Source organism: Scardinius erythrophthalmus (assembly GCF_964197995.2).
Source record: "Scardinius erythrophthalmus genome assembly, chromosome: 14".
Classification (NCBI taxonomy): Eukaryota; Metazoa; Chordata; class Actinopteri; order Cypriniformes; family Leuciscidae; genus Scardinius; species Scardinius erythrophthalmus.
The window spans coordinates 17925116-17950175 of NC_138234.1; the positions used below are offsets into that span (position 1 = coordinate 17925116).

The 25060-nt window shown below is 34.4% G+C and overlaps 2 protein-coding genes across 2 annotated transcripts in view; one reads left to right on the forward strand and one right to left on the reverse strand.

Moving 5' to 3' along the window:
* The window catches only part of ptpn4b (protein tyrosine phosphatase non-receptor type 4b), a 34911-nt gene extending 23047 nt beyond the window's left edge, over positions 1-11864 (reverse strand). Inside the window, exons 1-7 of the mRNA XM_081385109.1 lie at positions 11536-11864; positions 4108-4262; positions 1244-1351; positions 704-746; positions 527-605; positions 306-350; positions 165-217 (exon numbers count right to left, since the gene is read on the reverse strand). Coding sequence (XP_081241235.1) covers positions 165-217; positions 306-350; positions 527-605; positions 704-746; positions 1244-1351; positions 4108-4245 — 466 coding nt within the window. The 5' untranslated portion in view covers positions 4246-4262; positions 11536-11864. The remainder of the gene's footprint in view (positions 1-164; positions 218-305; positions 351-526; positions 606-703; positions 747-1243; positions 1352-4107; positions 4263-11535) is intronic.
* A 2059-nt stretch (positions 11865-13923) lies between these two features.
* mrasb (muscle RAS oncogene homolog b) lies at positions 13924-23809 on the forward strand. The gene is made up of 6 exons (XM_081383890.1): positions 13924-14095; positions 16684-16890; positions 18389-18542; positions 19944-20043; positions 21229-21308; positions 21423-23809. Exons 2-6 carry the CDS (start codon positions 16698-16700, stop codon positions 21520-21522), a joined length of 627 nt encoding a protein of 208 aa, XP_081240016.1. The 5' UTR covers positions 13924-14095; positions 16684-16697; the 3' UTR covers positions 21523-23809.
* Positions 23810-25060: the final 1251 nt, after the last annotated feature.

A 25060-nucleotide genomic window follows, 5' to 3' on the forward strand; every position in this document is an offset into this window, starting at 1 on the left:
TATTTACCAAAATTTATTTGCCAAAATGTCAGAAGGCATTTCAAAATATGTCAAAATTAAATTTAAAATTAGGTAAATGGCTGCTACCATGCTCTATAGATATTGGCACTGAAAAACCCATAGGACCACTAATTGTTAATGCATAAATAATCTGTAATACTTACCCTGAACTGCATAAGAAGCCAAAAGAACTGCAGTGTTTTGTGGGCAAGGAAGCCTAGCAAAGAAACAAATGAAAATTGTTACATGAGATTGGCTTTAAGAGGGAAAATTATGTATTTTACATGTAGAACGTGTGTCCTTACCTGCCGCTCAGAATATCCTGCTTCAGTTGCAAAAAGTACAAATATCTATGATAAAAAAATAAATACAAAAATCACAAACAAAATCACTGATAATTACGTAATGAGCTTCCAGAGAGAGAAAATGTGTTATTTTTTATGATATACACAGATTTAATTTATATGATTTAAGTTTTATTTTTACTTTTCATATGCGTAGGTGTAATTTTTTTTAAAAACTGTACCTTGTGTACTCTTCCTGTAATTTACCAGGGTCACTAACGAAAAACTTCACCCTGAACCTCAGATTATGTGGGGATGGCCCTGAAAATGAAAAATAATTACAAAAAGAACATTTTACTCAGATACATCATACATATAAAAACCTTCAAATTTAAAAATGTAAAAAAAAAAATACCTACTTTTGAGCTGTTTTCTAACAAATTTGTTTGGGTCCAGCCACCTCTGAAACACAGTCATAAACAAAATAAAACAGCGTGTATGAAATTTATGCCCCTTTTTACTCATAGCACAACATTTTCATGACAATCAAACAAACTCAGCAATGTGAAAGACACCAAATTGCTTGTCGATAAAAAAAAAAAAAAATATCTACAATATCAAACGCAATGAATTAAACATTCACCTCGTTTTACTAGGAGCAGAAACTGAGAGCAGCGTTTTAATGTGTGACCTGAGATTCAACTTTCCTGTTTATGCAGACACTTTGTCTAGAAACCAAAATAACTACTGAACTGCTTCGTATTTGCTATAAATAATAGACTGAAAATGAACAAGATACATGGGAAATGAAGCTGCATCTTTCATATCATTGATATGCAAAAAAAAATTTATTTTTTATTTTTACGCTTTTGCGCAACATGATGTGCTGCTTGAACGAACAAGGGTTTATGGGTGATCTACTGCCGATGATGACGGCTGAGTGACAAGTGAGCGCCTACCTGGCTGTCACAAGAATCGTCTGCTAGTTGAAGGCCGAAGTAGTCTTGCTCAGTTAGCTCCAAGTGTTTATACACTACGTCCAACAAGATCCGCCCCTGATCTTGCTTCTACAAGAGACAAAAAGTGTGCATTCATATCAGTTCTGCACTGTAATATACAAATAAAAGAACCATACTCAAAAACAAACCAAAACCCCCACAAAAACACTAAACTAAACAGAGAAACTAAACAAAAACAAAACAAAAAACAAATCACAAAAAACAAACAATAATCCAAACCACAAAACCAAATCAAAACACAAATCAAACCAAAACACAAAATAAAACAAAACCAAACAAAACACCAAACCAGAACACAAAACAAAAAAACAAAACAAAAACATTAAACAAAAAACAAATCAAAATACAACAAACAAAAACACAACAAACACCAAACCAAAACACACACCAAACCAAACAAAACACAAAAAGAAACAAAAACAAAATCTTGAAAAAAGCAAGAAATGCTGTATTTTTGATAATACAATGACTTCAATACTTTACATTTTTATTTTGGACCTGGCATGGAAACACCATGTTCATTAGGTACCATGGAAATACCATGTTTCTGTACAAGCAGCGCTTTTTGTTTTGTTTGTTTTTTCTCAATGGAATTCCCACAAAAATATAGTATTTTCACAATAAAACAGTAAACATAGTGCAATAGTTATATATAATATAGTCAAAATAGCATGTTTTATTACCAATTTATTTTATTACCAAACGAAAACATGAGACTTGAAATATTATCCTTTGAATCCAAGGCAGTTTTATTAGACAAACGTTTGCAAAGTTAGTTTAACCCTTCAGCCCAGCAGATCTGTGCAGCATGTATGATCATGACAGCCATGGCCTCAGGACACGCTTCTGTCGAACCCAGGAATGTGAAGCATCTGCCCGAAACAGCCCCTCTGAGCTCCACGCGGAAAACCAACCCGAGCCGCCACATCGCATAACTCCAGTCAGCCTCTATTGTACCTCATAGACGGCTGGTCTCCTGTGGTGATTCTCACCGACCTGCCATTTAGCAGACATTTTTCATCCAAACCAATTTATTGCACAATAACGGCAGCGCTCCAGCTCAGGAGTAAAATGCTGATACAGCCAAACTGAAAGACATCAGTAACTTTGCGGTTTCTGGGTCACCTCTACCTGAGATTGAACTTACAACCTCTAGAAGATCATTATCCACACAACTCAACATGTAGTTCGCGGTTAGTAAAGGAATAGTTCACTCAGAAGTCAAGGTCCTGTCATCATTTACAACCCCCCACATGATTCCACACATGTATGATTCTTTCCACTGTGGAAGACAAATGAAGATACTTTGCTAAATGTTCAAGCTGTTCAAACTTTTAATAGGAAAAACAACTGAAATTTCAGTCTGTTCCTCGCAAAGAGCATTTGCATGCTTTAGAGCACTTGAAATATAGTGCACAAATCATATGGACAACTTTGGTCAATGTTTATTTTGGTTATATGAAAAAGAGCAGCTTAGACTTTCAGCAAAGTCTTAATTTGTGTTCCACAGACGAAAGAATCATGCATGTTTGTAACAACACATACAATTTGACAAAACTATTACTTTAAGGGAAAAAGTGTGCCTCAGAGATTTTCTGTGGAACAAAGATCTCAAATTATTCTTTGCAAATATAATTTAAGGTTTATAAAGAACATTTAAATCTTTAGATTTATTTCTAGAGGTTTTTAACAATTTTAAAGGGTTATTTTAGGTCTTTTAGAGTTCTTCTGAACCCTCAGAGATGTTTCTGTAGGTCTCCAGGGGAAGAATCTTTGGATCTTCTCAACATCCAAACAAATCCTTAAAGGATTAAAAAAAGGCTTCTTTAAAGCGTTATAAGCCATTCAACCAAACCAACCAGATACAAGGTGCATCATAACATTACAAAATTTGAAGCAAAAAAATCGAACACTTGACAAAAAGACAAAAGGTACAAGACTGTGTAATGGCTTTAGTGAGGGAAAGAACTACAATCCCATGAAGCATTGCGCATGACAATGAAAATGGAAAAATATAAAAGTTGTTGATTATATCTATAAAAACAACACTTCATTTACTGTACAATATGTACAAATATTTAAGTAATTTGGCAGACTTGATTATGTCATTTGTTGTGCTTCATGGGAGAGGATGTTCCCTGCATGTAGACTTTGCCAGTTCCACAGGAATTAAGATTTAAAAAAGATTTGAAGAAATTAATTGCGAACGGATGGCTTCAACAAAAGCATATACCACCGATTACCAACGTTGGAACTCAGGTCTGTCTTCAAAGGTTTAGAAAATATTGTTAAAAACTAATTTCCCTCTGGAGAAAATGGACTTTTTACATTTATTGTAATCTTAGTAAATTAGGATTGAAGTACTGTTAAATTAATCTTGATTTATTTATTTATTTTTCATTTTCTGAAGTAAATGTGAGTGGTGTTGGCCTGCTGCCAAGATCCTTGAGTGTTCTGAGTGGTTGCCAGGGCGTTGTTATGCAGCTGCTAAGGTGTTCTGATTGGCTTTTACGGTCTTGCTGGGGGATTCTGATTGGTTGCTACTGCTAGTTGGTTTCTTATTGGCCAAAGTCCAAAAAAATCCACTCTGTAACCTGGATTTTTCGCATGTTTTGTTATCCACCAAATGAAAAACTAAACTGATCACTTACAAAAGAAAAAACATGCTCGTTCCAAATGATTTTCAAGTATGGACCACAAAGGATACTGAAGTTTAATATTAAATCAAATTTTGGCCTCTTTTAGGAAAACAACTAGTCCTGAGGGTTGATTTAGTAGCTTAGGTTAAACATGCATGTACTCACATTGACACTGAAGGTCTGTACTGTGTTGTCCAGCAGTAAAACGTTACACACCACCTGCGCTTGCTGTCTCTCTCTGGCCTCCTCCAACGCTCCCACATCGTAAGTACTGCCAGCAGGCAACCGGAAGCGTGCGGTCATTACGGTCCCCACTCCGTCTGCAAAACACACAAGGCTAAAGGTCACCAACAAGCTCAGCTGACCCGCATTCACCACGGTACACGTTATTAAGCAGTGTAAAAAACACACTAGCGCATGTGATCCTACGGCAAACATGATTCACAAACATTCTGTACTCCACCTGAAAAGTTCCTGTAAACAGCAATAAAGTGAGCAGTTTTATAGATTTTAGCTTTCAGGTTCTACTAGTAGAAACGAGAAAGCAAAAATCAAAACACGACAGCTAGACAATGGTTTGTCAAGTGAAGAAACTCATAAAGGAAGCACAGGTCAGGGTTGCTGTGAAGATAAGTCATCATACAACTCATGAAAGGAAATTGCTTAATATATTTACTTTTTTTATGAGCTAACCTTATTCATCTTCTGAAACTGATGAAATTCATAACATTAAACTGTTTCATTCAAGGTTTCAGTGATACTAAACGCTCTCCTTTAAGCTAACAAGGTCAATTTTGACCAAGACTATCAGCCAACTGAAGAGTTTCTCTTTGAAATTGCTCCGTATTTTCTAATATAAATAGGTTTTCAAAAGAGACACAAATATAATACAGAAGAATTTCTACAAGAGCAAAAAAAAAAAAATACAAATTCTTCTTCCTTTCAACACCAAGCAAAAAAAGAGACGTAGCATTTTACAGCCACAGTTTCTCAAACCTAACCAAGTTTCTGATTGCCAATGATATAATCAATTATAACGAGAACACAGTGAAAAATGCACATTAATGCAGATATTAAAACATTGTGTTGACAAAACTTGTCAAGAAAAAACAATACCGCAAAATATGAACTATGCTAACAATGTTTTCAGCGCTAACAATGAACACTGATGAACTAATGCACACTGATAGTGGGTTAATTAACTCAAACATACATCTTATACGTCCATAATTAATAAGATTTATACACAATAACATATAAAAAATTAGCTTGAGTACAAAATGTCGCAAACGAACATTTGAACATTAAGTTACAAGTCAGAATGTGCAAGTCTTGTTGCGAATGCACTCCTGTAACAATGCACTAAAACACACACAATAAATAATTAAAGACATAAAGAACAAAGAATTAACAAAATTGCTAATTGCTTGAAATTAAATGTTGATACATGTTTATATATAATGTTTCAACATTTGGTTTTTTTAGAACTTCCTCGTCAACTAAATGGACCGATAGACCAAAATTTCGGCAACTCAAAATATTTGTCCGAAACAGCAAAAAAAGTGAATTTTAGGTTTCAGACGAAATAGTTTGAGACATTGACGTGACATTTAACATGAGCATTTTAACTGTGTCAGCGTCTATTTGGGGCACAAAACACAGATGAACTAAAACGAGTAAATATGTCAGCAGTGTGGACGCACATACAAAAATAATTCTAGAGAAGCAATACGTGACATTTTTTTCTGCTGAAATATCAAGAGGCGGCTTGTTGAGAGAACTTCATAAAGAGGTCAATTACCCAAAGTGAAAAGCTTTGGTAAAAAAATTGGTTTCGATGCATTACTAAAATGTACTCAAATTAATGAATATGACATGAAAAAATATCAACTACATTTTACAAATTATTGTTTAGCTCTAGACAGACCACTCTGGACTCTAGAACCAAATACTCTAGACTTGGTGGGCGACGCGTAGAATCAAAGACTTCACAGTGAGTTTCTTAGGGCTAAAATCTCTAACTCAAGAGTTTGTAACCAACTGTTGGGTTTCTAACTCCACACCACCCAATCTAGTGCCTTTCCCCCAGTTTCACCCGGTTTCGTCTTTGTCGCCTTTTTTCACCTTTGTTGCCATTGGCTTTTGGCTTGCTTAGTTGGGGACATTAAATTTAACATTTCATTTAATATTCAACAATAATTTTGATCTGCCTGCATTGACACCATTATATGAGAAGTGAACTGAGCTGGACGAAGACATCACGGTTTTCTCCAAAGCGGCTATATATATAAATTAACTAAATTAATAACCTTTTTACAACAAAAATGAAACCACTGAACCTACTTAAGCTGGACTGTGACGCTATTTTCTTCTGGGAACAAACTTTGTTTGACATTATTTTATTACAAACATTATTTTCTTGTTATCTCTGTAAAGCTGCTTTGAAACAATCTGTAGAAATCACAGAGTACCACATGAAACGATACAATACACGATACATGGCTCACGATACCGATAATATCAGGAAACAGCAATTCTGCGATAATCGATATATTGCTAGACAATCCTATAATGATACATCACAATATTGGTCTAACTATTAAAACAAAATGGCCGTAAAAAGGTTAAGTGCAGGTTTTCTCTCTTTATTATAAACTGTTAGAAAACAGCACAAAAAGTTTTTCAATTAAATGTAAAAAAAATTAAGTAAATTAAACATTTTATGCTTATACTTTTTAAAAGCTTAAACTTTTCTTTATGTGTAAAGTGACACATTGTTTTATCTAAACCTTGTACATTTCAAAATTTACCAACCTCTTTTATTTAAACATGGAAACATCTCAGTGTTTACCAGCTTCCTTAAAGGGGTGGTTGAATATGATTTCACTTTTCTAACTTTAGTTAGTGAGTGATATTACTGTTTGCGCAAAAACAACATCTGCAAAGTTACGACGCTCAAAGTTCAAAGCAAAGGGAGATATTTTCTTTTACAGAAATCACTTTTTTAGGACTACAACAAACGGCTGGTAGGGACTACACAAGCTTCCTCCTGGGTTAGTGACTAACCCTAAAATTTACATAAACCCCACCCCCGGGAACAGAATATGCTAATCAATGACTAGAAAATAGTTAACTCCACATCAGCTACATAAATTCATCAACTAACCATTCAGAAACAAGCTCTTGAAACTCTGCTCTCTGTGCCGGGAGCAGCAGCTCATTTGCATTTAAAGGGACACACAAATACTATGCGTTTTTGCTCACTCTCAAAAAGTGACAATTTTAACATGCTATAAAAAATATCCAAGGAGGATTTTGAGCTAAAACTTCACATACATGAAGTAAATTTACATCTATGATGCTCTTTATCTGCTGATAGACACCTGCTTTAAAACTCTCCCGTGTGTATCTGTGGAAGCGTTCGGTGAAGAGCGTCAAAGATGACGATTTACAACATGTTTGTCCCATCAATGGTATAAAAGCCGAAGTGCGTTCAGACTTAAACGGACTTTAAACTCTTTTTCTTAGGCTAATTAACTTATGTTCAGGTTTCCCTCATTCATGTGCTGAGCGCCACCTCGAGGAGCCATGAAGAAGCGACACTGGGAGCAGGGAAATCTATTTAGAGCGCCTTCATTTTTTAATTCAAATATCGATATTTGGCGCTAACGCATAGATTCTCGTATCGATTTTAATCTCCTTTTAATTTCCAAAGAACACCCCATTGACTTCCATTATAAGGAAAAAAAAAAACTTTTGTGTTTCACATAAGAAGAAAGTCATAAAGGTTTGGTACAACATGAGGGTGAATTAATGATAATCTGAAAGGTTTCTACAAACAAACAAGAAAAAAATATTTTTTCTTTAAAATAACCCAAACATTATCTTCTCCTGAAGCCCTTTAAAATGGCATTTGTATCATTTACAGTTTCCTAAAGTTTATTTTTACATTTTTTTAGGAGTTTCTAAAAATAGACGCAACTAAGTTTCTTTACACATGTCCGCGCTGTACGAAACAAGCTCCCATAACACTAAAAGGCAGCTGCGTAAACAACAGGGGGTCAGAGTTCATGACCTGTAGGAGCAAACATGTGACCTTTCAGCACGGTCACAGCCGCCTATTCAAATTCCATACCCAACTTACTGCAGTTATTAATCTATGACACAATCTACATGGAAAGGAACTGGCAGACAAAATCAATAACAAACGCATTTGAGCATACCTTTGACATACGTTCGACTAAATTTACATTGTACCTTTAAAAGAAAGACTTTTGAAACAAAGGCATCGCCGTTTCTTAAAATCTCACACTTACTGTTAAGATGACATTGTTGAAATATGAAAAGATTTGAAGTCGAAGAACCGCAAAGATTTTTTATCGTAAGATCTCAAAAGCACAAAATCACTCCTAAAAATAACTGTTAAATCTGATACGTGCATCAGCAAAACCTTATTTGTCTTGCGTGTCAATGCAGAAAGGATAATCTCTTTGTATAACTTGCTAAACTGTGATGTGTGTGTGTGAGAGCATGTGTGTGGCGGAACATTTCTCTTCTGTAGAAGTTTCCCCGGATGTCATCGAATACCACAAACACCGAAACACTTAGAATTTTCCGCTGAGTGGGGATCAGACCACCAACACCTCAGTAGATCTCAGACAGTGGGGTTACAAAATGAGTTTATCCCCCACCCCAAAAAAACTCTCTCGGTCAGCCCCCCTAAACCACCTTCCACCCAATATTTCCATCTTTCTCTTTTATGTTATCATAACCTATAACTAAAGCATCATAAGCTACAGAGTGTTCGGATTAATTTCTGTGAACATCAAGGGAAAATACGATGCTGAATGCCAATAATAATATCAAAAAATAAAATAAAGGCAACAATTGTGCAGAGCTAAGATTGCTAAACAAATAAGAATTTTAATTTATATTGTATTCATAAAAATAAATAAAAAACTATTTACATATATTTTGTTGTTGATGTCATTCTCAACAGGGCTGACTCCTAATAGTCAATTAAACGTTAATCGAAGAGGCTTAGTCGGCCAAAATTTTATTTCGTCAGTTAGTCGCAGAAAAAAAAGTCCACATGAAGTGGCGAAGTCACGAGGGACTGATCGTTAACGCATATCAAAGTGTTTGTGCAGATTGTGGAAGCTAAAGTATTAGCCGGCGCGATCACTTGCATTTTTCCTGATAACAGCGGAAATCGACTTAAAATGTCGTTTTTGCTTATATAGATAATAGAGTAATGCGTCATTCAAAACTGTAAAGGGTCTACTTTGTTTTTGTAAACTCACAATAAAACGTTGTGCTTTTGTAAAATAAAGAAAACTGTCTCGGTCTCCGTTAACTTGAGAGCGTGTCACAAAAACGAACCGAAACTCAGAGTATATAGGCTACTTGCCTCACAGACATGAGAAATATAGAAAGCTTGAAATGTCTACTTTTAAACGAACCAAAATAAATACTCTAACCAGTTTGAAATCTGTATACTTTAATCCGTGTGAAAGGTGCATTGCATTTCTATCTAAATTTCGTCAATTTCATCTTTGCAGCCAACACTGACTCAAATCACTAGTTTATTAATAAAAAACTAAAATGGCTCCTTGCTTTTTATTTCCGACACATTCATAATCACTATTTTTGCTGGTGCTTTGCGGCAAGCTTGGCTATTGGTTATATATTCTTCCCCACAGTTTGCATTTAAATAATTCAATTAATATAAACGTGCAATTAGTCGTCTAATGGTGTGAATGTACAACTACTAGTTGACTAAAAAAAATCTTTAGTCAGGGGAAGCCATATTGTCAACCGTCATGTCAAATCAAACTTTATGGTATTTTACATTAAATGTTCTTGTAATATGGCCAATAAAAATACAATATTTAGCCCACTTTTTGTTCCATGTGCATTTGTCATTTATGCACTTACAAAATTGTGAATATTCCAATTCAGTCAAATTTTGCATATATTTTGGACCTATGCTGTTTATGGTATTTTCAACACACTTCAATGCTCAATTTTAAGTATATTTATACTTTACAAATTTTACAAGTAATAATACAAGTAAGCTTAGTGGTTCTCAACTGGTTTTGCTTCAGGACCCAGATACTACATTCAACTCAAGCGGCAATCGAAATCATCAAAACGCACATTTTGATGACAATTTACATTTTACAGGTAAAATTGCATAACTTGTTCAAATTTACAAGAGTAATATTTTGCACACCTAAAATTTTGTTTGTAAACATCCAATGCAAATCTTTCATTGGATGTCAAGCGGTAGCCAAAACATATCTTACAAGACACTGTCGGACCTATCAAGCAACATTTTACAAGTAAAAAAATGAAAATGCATGAAATAGTCCAAAAAAAAAAAGAAACGCTTGCGTTTTTAAAATTTCACAAGCAATTTTTTCTCCCAATTACACGCACACTTAAAATTTTGCATATAAACAGCCAAGACAAAGATCTTTAAAGTGGCACCCCAAAACATTTCCATACAAGACAATGTTGGACCTGACAAGAAAAACTGTTTCATGCTTATTTCAAATTTTACCAGCATTTTTTTTATGACTGCATATATACCTAAAACTTTGCTTGTGAACATCCCATGCAAAACCAGTTGAGAACCACTGAGCTAGAAGAGAAGACAAAGATCCTAACAGACCAACAGGATGTCATTCATGCTTTCATTCATGTGTCACCTATTACACCTGAACCAAAGCCAGCTTTACAGGACCATCCAACCCTCCTGCAATAAAAACCATTCATGACACATCAATTTTCACATGTAAAAGGGCTTTTCATCCAAACAAGCACATTATCAGAAGAATACCACACAGATCTTGCATTACAGTCTGTTGAAGAATGCGCACACACACACACACACACACACACACACACACACACACCAGGGGGACAGAACAGTAGATGATGTCACCGACTCAACCAGGGGAGATGCGTAGTGCCCAGAAAACAATTAAAACAAACCTTATTGCACCAATGTAAGGTCCTCTCTGGATCCAACTGTATGCAAGCAGATTATTTGCATGCAAAGGATGAGAGCTGGGGTTATGTAATGATGTGGCAGAGAAAATAAGGCACAATGGGAGCAGCTGAGATGTACAGATGTGACATAAACCTTAAATAAACACTAAAGCTCAAATATATCTCACATGACAGCTGAAGGATCTCGAAAAGAGGCCATTGAGAGGGTTGCCAGGTATCAAGAACAGAACGAAATACACTATGCATTCAATCCATGTTGCCTGGCTGCACACACACCACAGGCACACTGCATGCATTTGGGCATCGTATGGATGGATTATCTTGACATGCAGCAGAAATTAAACCCGGGACGTTACATAAAGGCATTTGCATGGCATCCGAAGCAACCTGTCCCTAAAACCAGCGTGCAAGGTGAATGCACGCTTTATGCCTCTGCCTGTGCACCATTTCAGGGATCTGGAAGCTTGCATTGGTTGGTTTGGTTGCTATGCAATGGGATAAAAAAGGAAGACAGGACATGCATGCATGCATGAATGGTGACACCAATACAGAAATACAACCATAAGGCATGCTTACCTTCATATACAGGTTTAGGAGAGTCCAGTGAATTGAAGATGATCTTGACTTATGATGAAAGGAGAATAGGAAGGGGGGGAGAGGATAAAACGGCAGCTCATCTGCAGGAAAATAACCACATTGCTGTAGATGTTCACATTACATTCAATTCAAGGGGCCTCTGGCACTGTAAGAAATGATCATTCCAAAATGGGGACGCGTTCCTGGCTTCTTCTGGGCGCGGTGCATTAAATAAAAGCCTCAAACGCAATTGCAATCTTTTCTGTGGCTGCTGGCCGGGTTTAGCTCTATAATCCTGCATATGTCTCTGTATTGCCGCTACTGGCTGCTGCGGCTGCAACGTGCAGCGTTAACATGGCGCAACCGCACACGCCCCGCCTACATTCTCATAGGTCTGACGTGAGGGCGTGGCCAAGACGCGGGGCGGGGCTTAGAATGCAAAGAGTCACTTCTCAGATAGATACACATAAGTTGGGAATCATTTGTGTACATTTTGTTTAAAATGTGCAATTTAGTTGTAACATGAAAAAGTGTGATGGAATATCATAGGAAGTAGACCAAATATTTTACAAACTAGCCCCTACATAATTAAAGGGATAGTTCAACCAAAAAATAAATAAATAAAAACATTTTGCAATTACTTACTAACCCTCAAGTTGCTCCAAATCTTTCTTCTGTTGAACACAAAAGAAGATATTTTGAAGAGTGTTGGTAACCAGTCACCAGCCATTGACTTCAGTGGCTACCGTCAAACCAACATTCTTCAAAATATCTTCTTTTGTGTTCAACAGAAGAAAGATTTGGAACAACTTGATGGTGAGTAAATTTTCATTTTTGTGTGAACTATCACTTTAACATCACCATCTTCTCGTCTAAGCTTGTGTGTGTTTGTAGCGCCATCTTCTGGAGAGGATGTATTTATGTCTCATTTCCAAGGTGTGACCTGAATCTGTACTTCTAATATAATTACACCCCATTAGCACTTTATTGAAGGCAGCAACTCTAGATCGAACTCTGTCATTCTAAAATGGAGGGTTCGGGCTCCGATGATCTTTTAAAGCAGGTTTAGATGACGATTAGGGTTCAAGAGAAAGCCTGACTGTTACTAGGCAACCATTATGAAGTCACAGAGCGATTTTAGAACACATCACTGCTACAGATCTGTTTCCAGCATATTCTCCTGTAGTAAATTACATAATTTGTTTGCGTACAAATGAGCCGGAAACTAAAATGTCTCTTATCTTTAACTCAAAGAGCGTGGGCTGGGGAAAATGCATCAACAGTTGAATCATAGCATAAGCTCGTCCGTTTGAAATGAATGAATTTTGTTGGATAGACTATAAAGCAGATTTGAAATTTGGTATTAAACCTTAAAATACCCAAAAAGTAGTGGTCTTTTTTACATGGTTCCTTTTTTTGGACATGTAACAAAAGTACCTTGGTGTACCTGACTTTTCTTAACCTGAGGTGAAAGGGCCTTCAGACGTGTAAAACGTCTCACTTCTTTCAGTGACATGAAATCTGATATTATTCTGTATGATATTTAGAAGGAAAAATTGTGGTTTGATTTACTGGGATTGGATTAGATTGTGAAAAGTAGAAGATATTTTAGGATGTGATATTATTGGTTAATATTGCTTTCCCAACCCACAAGGTCTTGATGACATCAGCAGAAATGAAAATTTGTTTCAGAGGCGGAGAAAGTTGTTACGTTTTGGTAAAAGACTGTAAATGCAGATAAAAGAGTAGCCTAAATAAGATAATATTAGTTTTATATTATATTTTCATTTTTATATTTAAAAATTTGTATAATTATCGATCAATCTATTGGTTATTATTTGGTTTTGAATTAAAATATTTACTTTTCATTTATTGAATGTAAAATAGTTGTTATTATTATTAATAATATTTTAATAACAATAATATTTTGTAAACTTTTTTCTATTCAAATTTTAAGTGACGTCCGCCAAAACTTGTGTAAAATCTTCCCTCTTTTAAGATAATATACAGTCAATTAATTGTTGAATCTGTCTTTTTGCTATATATTTAATTTGTTTGTCTAATATAACGAGTAAAACAAGGTAAAGATAAAAAGTATTGAAATAAGGAATTGACTCATGCGAGTGCTTCCAAACTGAGCTCTGACAGCGGAACGTACCAAACCCGAGAGGAAGAGGGGTGACCAACTAGCTATTTTCCAGATTTATTCTTGATATATCTATCTAAAATTCAAATGATCAATTTTGAGTGAACAGTATGTTTTTAAATAAGCAGTAGCACAAATAAGTATCGTCGAGTATTTAAAATAAGTTTGATATCTGTCATAGAGCTGACCGGTTTCCCCCTGCCAGAGCTGTAAATCAGTGTAAAGTAACTGTGAGCGCTCTCGATGTGTGAGGAACTGAAAACGGCTCTTCGCGCGGCCCGATAAAAAGCCACTGCATCCAGTTGTATAACAAATAGACAAACGTTTCCGCGTGAGTATTTACTCGGTAATGTCGGCAGCAACATCTGTGGAAACGGATCGGGCTATTGGCATATGCTGTCATCTTGTGATAAGGTAATCATTTTCAATGCATATAAATGCATGCTGATTGCATCTTTCAACAGGACGAAGGAATACAATCTAGGTCTCTATATATTAAACGAGCGTTTTAAGATGACACCGGATTGTTTCTATATAGATATGCATGTTTTACCAGTTATATCGTGCATTTATGCATTATGCATGAACATGTTAAGTGATCAAATTGGTGAATTGCAACATTAAGCGCTGCACACACACACACACATCTTAAAATGCAGGATACTGCATGATTTCCTTTTTGCCAGGAAGATGCTTTCATTGCTGGGTAGTTTCATATCATGGAGATCATAGATATGCACATTCACTAAGATGAAGCCTAATGGGTAATGCATTAGGCAACCCAGACAGAATGATCAAGGTGGGAGTATTGATATATGCATAGCTCAGAGTCCTGAAGCCATGCACAGATATGACAATATCACACATTATGCACAAATATACAATTTAATTTTAGTTAAAAAGAGACAGTACAGTTGTATGATTTAAAGTACAGTATGTGACATGGTTGTTTTTAGTAGCGATAAACGGAAGGCCGATTAATCGACCGATTTTTTTTAGCGACGCCTAGCGTCTATTTCGAAATTATTGTGAATTGCGCACGTTTTCAGTTATTTTTAGTGAAAAATTATTTTGTTTTGTTATTTTTATTTTGTACATTACATTTTGTAAATGTAATAAAAATAGTGAATAATGTATTATAATAAAAATATTTATCTTTTAAGTAAATATTTAATGAAATATAACAAAAAATTATTTGCCATTGTAAAATTGTAATATTTATATCGGCTTCGCAACACGAGTAGACTGTATCGTGGCGACAAATTAAAAATTCGTTCCTAAGACTTGTTCATTTGTTACCTCGATTTAGTAAATCCTGGCTATGTTGGACTAATTCTTTCCCTGGTTTAGTAAATTCGTTCCACAATTTAGTAAAATGAGGGAACAAATTATTATATCGTGCACATGATTTAGTAAAACGAACGAACAAATTATTATATAGTACACATGATTCACTTAAAAACGAGGGAACAAATTAGTAAAACGTGCTGACGTATTAGCAAGTTATGGAACGAATTCTCCATTTGTAGCTGCGATATACATAATTTGTTCCCGCATATCATGTGTGGGGCTCCGTAATACAGAATGTCTTAGGATGTGATTCACAAATGGCCTGTTTTAGATCCAGGTGGTTTCACCATCCTTAAGAAGTGGAGTCATATCCCAGATGATTTCAGAAAGGAAATCCTGAACTTCCCTCTATTGTGGTTAACAGGAAGAGTAACTGGAGGCGATGTGTAATACTGACATCTGACATCAGGGGTAAAGATCCAGCAGTTTGGGGTGTTTCATTCTGAAATAAGAGATTGTGTTTGTGTTTTTGAGGTTGTTCACTGTATTTCAGAAGCTTTGACGTTGGTTTGTACAGTTTGAGCTCACTGGTGGTAAATCTGTCTGGGGCTTTCTTGTTGTTGGCAGTTTTGAGCTGAGATCACACTGCAAAATCACAGCGTGGCAATCCAAGTGTCTGGTCTAGACTGTATTTCCTGTGTGTGTGATGATCTGGTTGGTTGTCTGGGAAAAGCCTTTTTCTTTATGCCAATATAGAGTCCATTAGTGGCATTTCAGACATTAAAAGTCTGAATCGCTGTTTCTTTTTTCTTAAAGAAACAGCTCACCCAAAAAAACGAAAGTTCGATCAGCATTTATTCACCCTCATGTCGTTCTTAAACTCACTTTATTTATTTTGTAAAACACTGAGATGTTTTGAAGAATGTTCTGGTTGTTTGAGTCAGATTTTGTTTTTCAACGAATCAGTGTCGTTCATGAATAATACCTTTCAAGTTCTTCATATTATTCTGTATGAATCAGAATATTTTGAAGAAAAAAATGTGGTTTGATTTACTGGGATTGGATTAGATTGTGAAAAGTAAAGGATATTTTAGGATGTGATATTATTGGTTAATATTGTTTTCCCAACCCACAAGGCCTTGATGACATCAGCAGAAATGAAAAGTTGTTTCAGAGGCGGAGATAGTTGTTACATTTTGATAAAAGATTGTAAATGCAGATAAAGGGGTAGATAAAATAATATTGTTTTACATTATTTTTATGTTATATTTTCACATTTTTATATTTTTGCATTATTATTATTATTACAGTTTTATTATTATTATTATCAATCGATCCATTTGTTATTATTCAACTTTTAAATTTAAATTGAACTAGATTTATACAATTGTTATTGTTGTTAATAATTGTGTGTGTGTGTGTGTGTGTGTGTGTGTATATATATATATATATATATATATATATATATATATATATATATATATATAATTTTTTTTTTTTTTTTTTTTTTTTTTTAAATTTTGTCAGATAACAAAGAAACTCCATAAAGGCACTAGTGCAAATACAGTTTATCATACTGAATCATTTCAGCTAATTAAATAATACAGATTAACGTCTTATCAACTGTATATATACATAATATGCATTTGTATGCTTGCCTGGCAAATCGACAGCAGCATCTCTCATCTGACACCATTTTCTCTCTATTGCAGGTGTAGCTGTCTCCATGGCGACCAGCGTGGTTCCCGGGGACAACCTGCCCACATATAAGCTGGTTGTGGTGGGAGACGGAGGCGTGGGGAAAAGCGCTCTCACCATACAGTTCTTCCAGAAGATCTTCGTCCCTGACTACGACCCCACCATCGAGGACTCGTACCTCAAACACACCGAGATCGATGGACAATGGGCCATTTTGGACGGTGAGCAGTTCAATGCGATGCCAACAGAGGGCAGTGCAGCTCAAGCTAAAACGAATTAGTTTATTTTATGCACAAGAAGAAATCATGAAGCAGTCATTTCTGAGTATTAAATATTTCTATGAGCACAAAACATTAATCATAAATATTATAAAATATTTTACTTTTAATATATTTAGAGTCAAAAGTTGCAAGGAAAAAACGAAAAAAATAATAATAATTCTGTTATATACCACAACTGCATTATATTCAGAGCTATTTTGGTATTATCTATGTACTAGTAGAGTATTAGCATTTATTTTGATATATTACAATTTTCATTATAGATTAAGTTTTAGTAATTTGTTATGTGCTTTTGTCAGTTTTATTAATTCAACTTTTTTATTCCAGTTATTTGCTGTATTTTCTATTACATTTTTCATTTAATGTTTATATTTTATTTCAGTGTTATTTTATTTTAGTTGTTTTCATTTTAGTTAACAATAACCACAATGATTATATTATGAATAAATAATTAAATGTACCATGTGTAGTAATACGAAGAGATGTCATAAATTAAGATATACATTTAAAAGTTTTTTTTTTTTTGCATTTATGCATTTAGCAGATGTTTTTATCCAAAGCAACTTGCAAAATGTGAAAAATATTCTTACAAAAGAGCAGCTTTTACTTTTCAATATATTAAGATAAAAAATATATAATTGTAAAATACTTTCTTCTTTCATTATGAATTATCAATATAACAAAGACAGTGAAAAGTTTAATTTTATATATATATATAAAATTAGTAGAGTATTAGCTCTACTGCTAATACTATATATCCCATTTTACACACACACACACACACACACACACACACACACATATATATATATAATTAAACTTTTCACTGTCATTGTTATATTGATAATTCATATAATATATATATATATATATAATTATATTTAATTAATATGTTATGATAAGAATTATATAATTGTAAAATACTTTCTTCTATCATTATGAATTATCAGTATAACAATATAATATTTGTAATAATACTTTGTAATAAATTTGTAAAAATACTTGCTTTTAAACAACATGCTTTTATTACAAAAGAGGACAAAAATTACTGTGAAAAAGCATAATTTAATAAGTATTAAAGTCCCCCTGTGGTGAAAATCCAGTTTTTAATGTTGATATACATATTTTTAATAAAGATATACAGTTCATGCTTGAGACGTAGAGAACAGGGTTGATTTCAAACCGCGTTTTTGAGAGTCTTTTTTTCACTGCAGTTTTAAGGAGAAAATACTCAGCAATGGTGTTAACTTATGAATTTGCACATGGTTTGTCTGGAAAAACAATATTAAAAACACCACATAGACATATAAACAACATTAAAAACTTGATTTTCACCACAGGGGGTCTTTAAAAAAATACCGAAAAAAATGAACCGAATGAAGTAAACAACAGTGTGTATCTGTGTGATACTGCAGTTGCGATCTGTGTGTTTGTGTAGTTCTGGACACGGCCGGGCAGGAGGAGTTCAGTGCCATGAGGGAGCAGTACATGAGGACTGGAGACGGATTTCTCATCGTCTTCTCAGTCACTGATAAAGCCAGTTTCGAACACGTGGACCGTTTCCACCAGCTTATTCTGAGAGTGAAGGACAGGTACCAACACACATCGGCACACCTTTGCATTTTTCACGTACAGATATCAACATTGTCAGTTCACACTGATCCACGAAAATGACTAAAAACGCTGTATTATTCATGCCAGGCCAGTAGATGGCGATGTCACTCTGTAAAGAAACACTACGCTCCTATAGACCTTATGCGTCAGAGAAACGAGGGCGCCGCCATCGTTAGAATATTGTCTTTTAACTTCCGTCTTTGCGGTCGCTCTGTATATTTCTATGGCATTGCTGTCCAGGAGTAATTAGTTTTTGAAGTGGATTTACTTAATGTAAAGTTAACGAAAGTTATCATGAGGACTGTAATGTTTAAAGCAGACCGGGAAGATTTTAAAACGAGCCGTTCATTCATTAATACGCAAGATCGCTGTGAAAATACAGACCGGAAGACAAAAGACAACGAGCGCAGCGCTGAAAAGGGGCGGGGCTACATAAGGTCTATAGACTGAATACATAATACACATGTGCATGACGTCACTGTTTTCATAAATTCAAATTTTTTGTTGTTTACTCATCAGGGCTCCACACAAAAAAAATCACTTAAAGGGATAGTTCACTTTGAAATTAATTTTTGATATGTTTTAGCTTACCTCAAGGGCATCCAAGATGTAGGTGTCTTTGTTTTCGCAGTAGTTTCATTTTTGATATTTTTAGGTCAAACCGTTCTTGTCTGTCAGTCATATAATGCAGGTATATGGTCACTGTCTCAAAGAGCATGCACAGAGTCCAAATTAAAACAATTCCCCATCGTCCAAATTAAACAATTCCCCATCGTAAGTACACACTGATGGCCTAAGACACGAAACGAGCGGTTTGTGTGAGAAAACGAACAGTATTTATATCGTTGTTATCTCTTGAACACAGCCGCGTCCAAATGATCTGACGGCGCGGGCGGGTATAGATATATACACTAGATGTCGCTTGGCTACGGTTTCGTTCCAATGAACTGCAGTAGCCAAGGCGACATCTATTTTATTTTAAAGTGAACTATCCCTTTAAGGCGTCAAATAATTTTTTTAAGATCCACATAATAATAAACTTTTTAAATCTCATTTTATTAGGTCAACTCAACAAATGATGTGATTGGCGGTCACGGAACGCGCACATAACATGCGCATTTTACAATTACAATGTGTAAATTTGTATTGTCGCCAGTGTCGATCTAAAAAAAAAAAAAAAATCACTCAGAGATGATTATTTTTATTAATATTTTTATTGCTCTTTGAAACCCGTTTTCAAACGTTTGTGTTTTCAGGCCCCCAAAAAGCCGGTCGTGTAAATGAACGGCCAAAACGCATTAAAGTTTTCCGTTTTCAGTTGAAAGCTGTGTCGAGTAGACGGCCCCTGATTGTGTGTCTTGATTGTTCCTGTGTTGCAGGGAGTCGTTTCCCATGGTTCTGGTGGCAAATAAAGTTGACCTGGTGCATTTACGCAAGATCACTAGTGAGCAGGGACGAGAGATGGCCTCCAAACACAGCGTGAGTGAAACCGGTGACATAATTCTGAATGAACCAGAATATTCATATGAAAATCACATGGTTTTATCTACTGGGATTTGATTGGATTGTGAAAAGTAAAACATGTTAGGAGATGATATTATTGGTTAGTATTGTTTTTCCAACTCACAAGGCCTTGATTACATTAGCAGAATAAAAAAGAAAGTTAGTATGTTCTGAAAAATATTAATGTTTTACTTTATTTTTATATAATATTTTTACATTATTTTTTATTATTTTAATATTCATTATTATTATTGACCCCTTTGTAATTATATAATCTTATTTAATCTTTTGAAAAATATTTAATAATATATTTTACAATAATGCAGACCATTAAATATTTCACACTACATTATTATTTTTATGTTTACACTATTATTACATTATATTTTTGTTTTAATATTAATTATTATTATTGATCTATAAACTTATTATTATTTAACCTTTTATTTAAATACGTTTTAAAAATATTTTACAATTTTTGTTTCATAATGTTTCATAATGCTTGCAATCCATTAAATAGCTCAGAAATATTAATAAAGAAATGTTTATTATTAAGAAAGTGTCAGTTTTGCTTTCATGTTGAATCTTTTTCATTTTCTTATCAGGCATGTTATAATAATAATGATAATATAATTATTATTTATAATCATCATAAATCTTTTAGAATCATGTCACACATCACACCTATTTTTAAAAATATGTTTTACAATATTGCAAACCAATAAATAGTTCACAAAAGGACAATCAATGTTTATATAGAAATTCTAATTCCAATATTTTAATACTTAAAACAACAAAAATAATATTATTATTAAAAATACAAAATCTTATTTAATTACAACAAATCTGCTATTATAGTTGTATTTTTACATCTTCATCACATACTTCATATTATTATTATTATTAATCAATTAATTTGTTATTAATTCATATTTTATGCAATGTAGTGTTAGTGTTTTCTTACAATAATGCAAACCAATAAATAGTTCACAATAAGACGTTTAAGAATTTTGATTTCATGTTGTATTTTTCATGAATTTTTCTTGAAAAAAAAAAACAATAATATAATTATACTAATAATACTAAATCTTTTTTAATCATGTCACATCTACTATGAATCATTTTTGCTATTGTAATTGTGTTTTTATGTCTTCATCACAGATCACGTATATTGAGACGAGTGCAAAAGATCCGCCCATGAATGTAGACAAAGCGTTTCACGAGCTCGTCAGAGTGATACGGTGCGTCAAAGTTTACAGGTTACGTTTAGTTTGACCCTCCGTATGCTACAAAGCTAGCTACGCGTTAGCATTCCCGTTCGTCTCAATAGCATTGATGTTGATCTCTGTTCACAGTCAGCAGATCCCAGAACAGGGTCTGAAGAAGAAGAGGAAAGCCAAATGGCGGGCGGACAGACCGTCGGGTTCCCAGAGGCTGCACTGCGTCTTACTGTGACCGCACACCCTCTATCTCTGGGCGTCAATGCCGCGATGATGACTCCAAGACTCGGACTGTTAAAACACACACACACACTCACACAAAGCTATGATAATATCCAGGAACTAGAAAACACAGATTCAATATTCAATATAATGTGGAATTTCAGGCAGTTTTCATGGGATTTTAATAGCAGGTGAAAAATGACAGGATTCTAGCGCTGTTCACTCATGTTATTTCTCAGAGAACAATTCAGAGACACACTTTCTGAGGCCTTGTTTTGTATTGTGTTTCTATATTTATTGTGCTGAATTCTATATTGTTAAGTGATTGTTAATACAGCGTAATGGCTTTGAAAACGGTCTGTTCTTGGAATAGACGTCCGTACTGATCAGAATTACAGTTGCACAACGGGCATATATAGATGCAATCAGAATGGGGGGAGGGGCAAATACTGGTTACCATGGGTACCATATTTTTATGAATAAAATGAAGATACATTTCCAAAACACAAAAAAAACAGCAATAGGATTACGCACATGACAATAAAATAACACAATTACATTCAAATTTAACATGAAATTATATCATTTTTAACTATTTCAACAACATTTTACCATAAAAGTGCTCGTATTGTCTTATTAAATATAAATACGCTTTACCATATATGGTAAGGTAACATGATGTCATCCAACAAACATTTTTCTATTGCATTTTTTCCCCGTTAAAATATTACTCCCGTCTTTACAGTGTAACTGGCTATTTTAGAAAAACATTGTTTTATAGTTTATTTTAGTCAATTGGATGGCAGAAAAAATACAAAAATAAAGTGCGTACATGCCATGTTGTTATTACATCTTGTAAAAAGCGTTCACGTCTTCGCAGAGCTCGTAATTACAGCATCTAAGATGTGAATCTTCTAAGAGCTCCTACTTGTACCATGTGACCACTACCACCTGACCGCTGCAGGCGTTGATAGTGTTGCCATAGAAACGTGAACAGCTCCGAACATAATTTCACGCATTACGGTATTACAGATTACGGTTATTACAAAATGGCGTGAACGCAGCAATACTTTTCAGTAAGCGAAAAACCTGATCTTATGGGAAAACGTAACTATGTTACTAGGTAGCGCTTTTGTATGAATTCGTACAATGTAAAACGTACAAAAACGTACAATTTTTAGTAAGAAAGCAAGCATGAAGGCCCACCCTAACCCCACCCCTAAATGTAACCGCCACCGAGGCGTAAGCAGATCATACAAAAACGTACGAATGAGATTGTACGAATTAATACGAATTAGCCACCAATTTGCCAATAACGTAAAACAGTTACGAATTGCCTTGAGATTGTTGCGTATTCTTCATTTTCCGCTTAGAAACAATACATAACTATGGTAACCGGAATTCGTTCACCCGGCGCTAAACCACGCCCCCAATGTGTGATGCGTTGCTGACCGTATCTATAGAAACTCAAAGATTGATGTTCTTACATCAGCTCCTCTTTGACGATTTATGATGTTATTATCAAGATCTGTAAGACATCAGCTGATTGTAGATCAAGACTATCACGATGAAAGTTTTGTACATTTAATGCCTGATCTCAATTACGTTGCCATAAAACTGAGTCAATCAGTAATTGCACAAAAACGTTACAGTGTTACATTGTGTCTTTGATGCTTTTGTTACATAGTTACAATGTAACATTCTACATTGTGACATCAAGGAACATTACGAAGTCGTTAGATCAAGGGACTCGTTCCGCTTTGATCTCGCGTTTTTCTTTTTTCGCTTGTCTTGAATGCATCGTCACTTTATTTTGAATGCGTTTTCGCTCGTTTCAAAGTTCTCATTGATGTTTTGAATGTATCGTATGTTACTCTATACGCCAGTTTTGCTTTTTGATGTTTCAAAAAGTACAGCTTTAGTGTTTAGCATATTAAAGGAACACGTCCAAGTAGTTTGTTTTGTGATTCGTCTGCCCTTGTTTTTCCTACGTGTTATTTTAATCTTACGAAAGCAGATCTGTTTTGTTTCAAAGACTGGATGTCCTCCTGACATTTTCAATTTTGTTTGAAACTTGGTGCAAATTTTGTGGTTCAGTTATTACTGGATTTTTTTTTTTTTTTGTAATTTATTATATAAATTCTATGTATTCTGTGATCATGTTTGTATGAAGATGAAGTTAATTAAGACCAATTAAGGCCAAAAACATGCTCTGAAAAAAGAAGGGATTTTTTGCATCAGGAATATTGTAAGAATTTGTAAAGTGGAATATAAACATTATAATAAAAATCTAATAAATCAATCAATTGTCCACACATCTTTTAATTTAATGATTTTATTTGAATAAATGCGGCATGATTTAGTTGTTCAAAAGATGAACTTAATTCAATATTGTAGTTTATTTTCGGTTTAGCAAGATTTTTTTTTAGAACTGAAAGAATTAATACAGATTTGTTTACTTTGAGAAACTAATTACACATATATACATTTTAATTTAACAATGGCTATTTAATAGTAACTGATAATAATAAATAAATGCACAAATAAAATACCTTTTAATTTATGCTTTATTATTCTTTACTATTTATCATTCTTTACTATTTATCATTCTATTATTCCCTTTGTTTATGTTATGCCTTTTCGGCCACATAGTGGCGCTATTTATTAAAGAACACTGCAGAGTTCATAAAAAGTGTACACCACAAGTTCAAGAAAAACAGATCCTTTAACTACAAAAATCTTTATTCTTTACCTTCTTTATATGAGAGGAAATCAGTCACCGGATATGAAACACGTGTGAACACATAGGCTATGCCTATTAATATTCATAATTATTAGAACAACAATACCGCACTATTCACCCAAACACAATAAGTGAACAGAAGGAAGTGCTGATAATTTACAAGAGGAACATTTAATAATTGCAATGCCCCTGTGACATCAAAAACCATTTGCAGCACTTTCTGAATGGATTTGGAGCACGGAATAGTAGTGATTTGCTGTTGTTATTGTGCTGAAGTCCCACAGTCATTGTGACAAGAGGAATAACAGCAATTCAAGGTCAACGTTCCTGTGTAGCCCTGCATCATAAAGAGATATTTGTATTCAGCTCACTGCATGGTCACTTCAAAATCCAAATATATATCGTTTTAACGTCTTTTTTTCTGCATGTATTGCTTCCTCAGAACTCATTACTGATCGAAGAATTTTAACATTTAATCTATTCCATCAATTGAACCAGCTTTCAGACATAAAAAAAGTGTTCTATTTGAACCAACCAAAGGGATCTGTCCCCAAATTTCTGGCTCATAAATTTTACATTTGCCTTATAAAACAACGTCACTTAAGCTGCAAATCTTTTTAGTTTCTCGGCGTCGTACAAACCATCATGAGAAGATAAAAATGTTTCTGCAAAGTTCATTCAAGTTAAATTGTGGAGTAACGTTACAAGTTAAACTTACAGCTGGTCTAAGTCGACAAATCAAAATTGCGTTCTGTGGTAATTGACGACAACAAACACCGCGAGAATGTTCTTAGCACACGTACGTCTG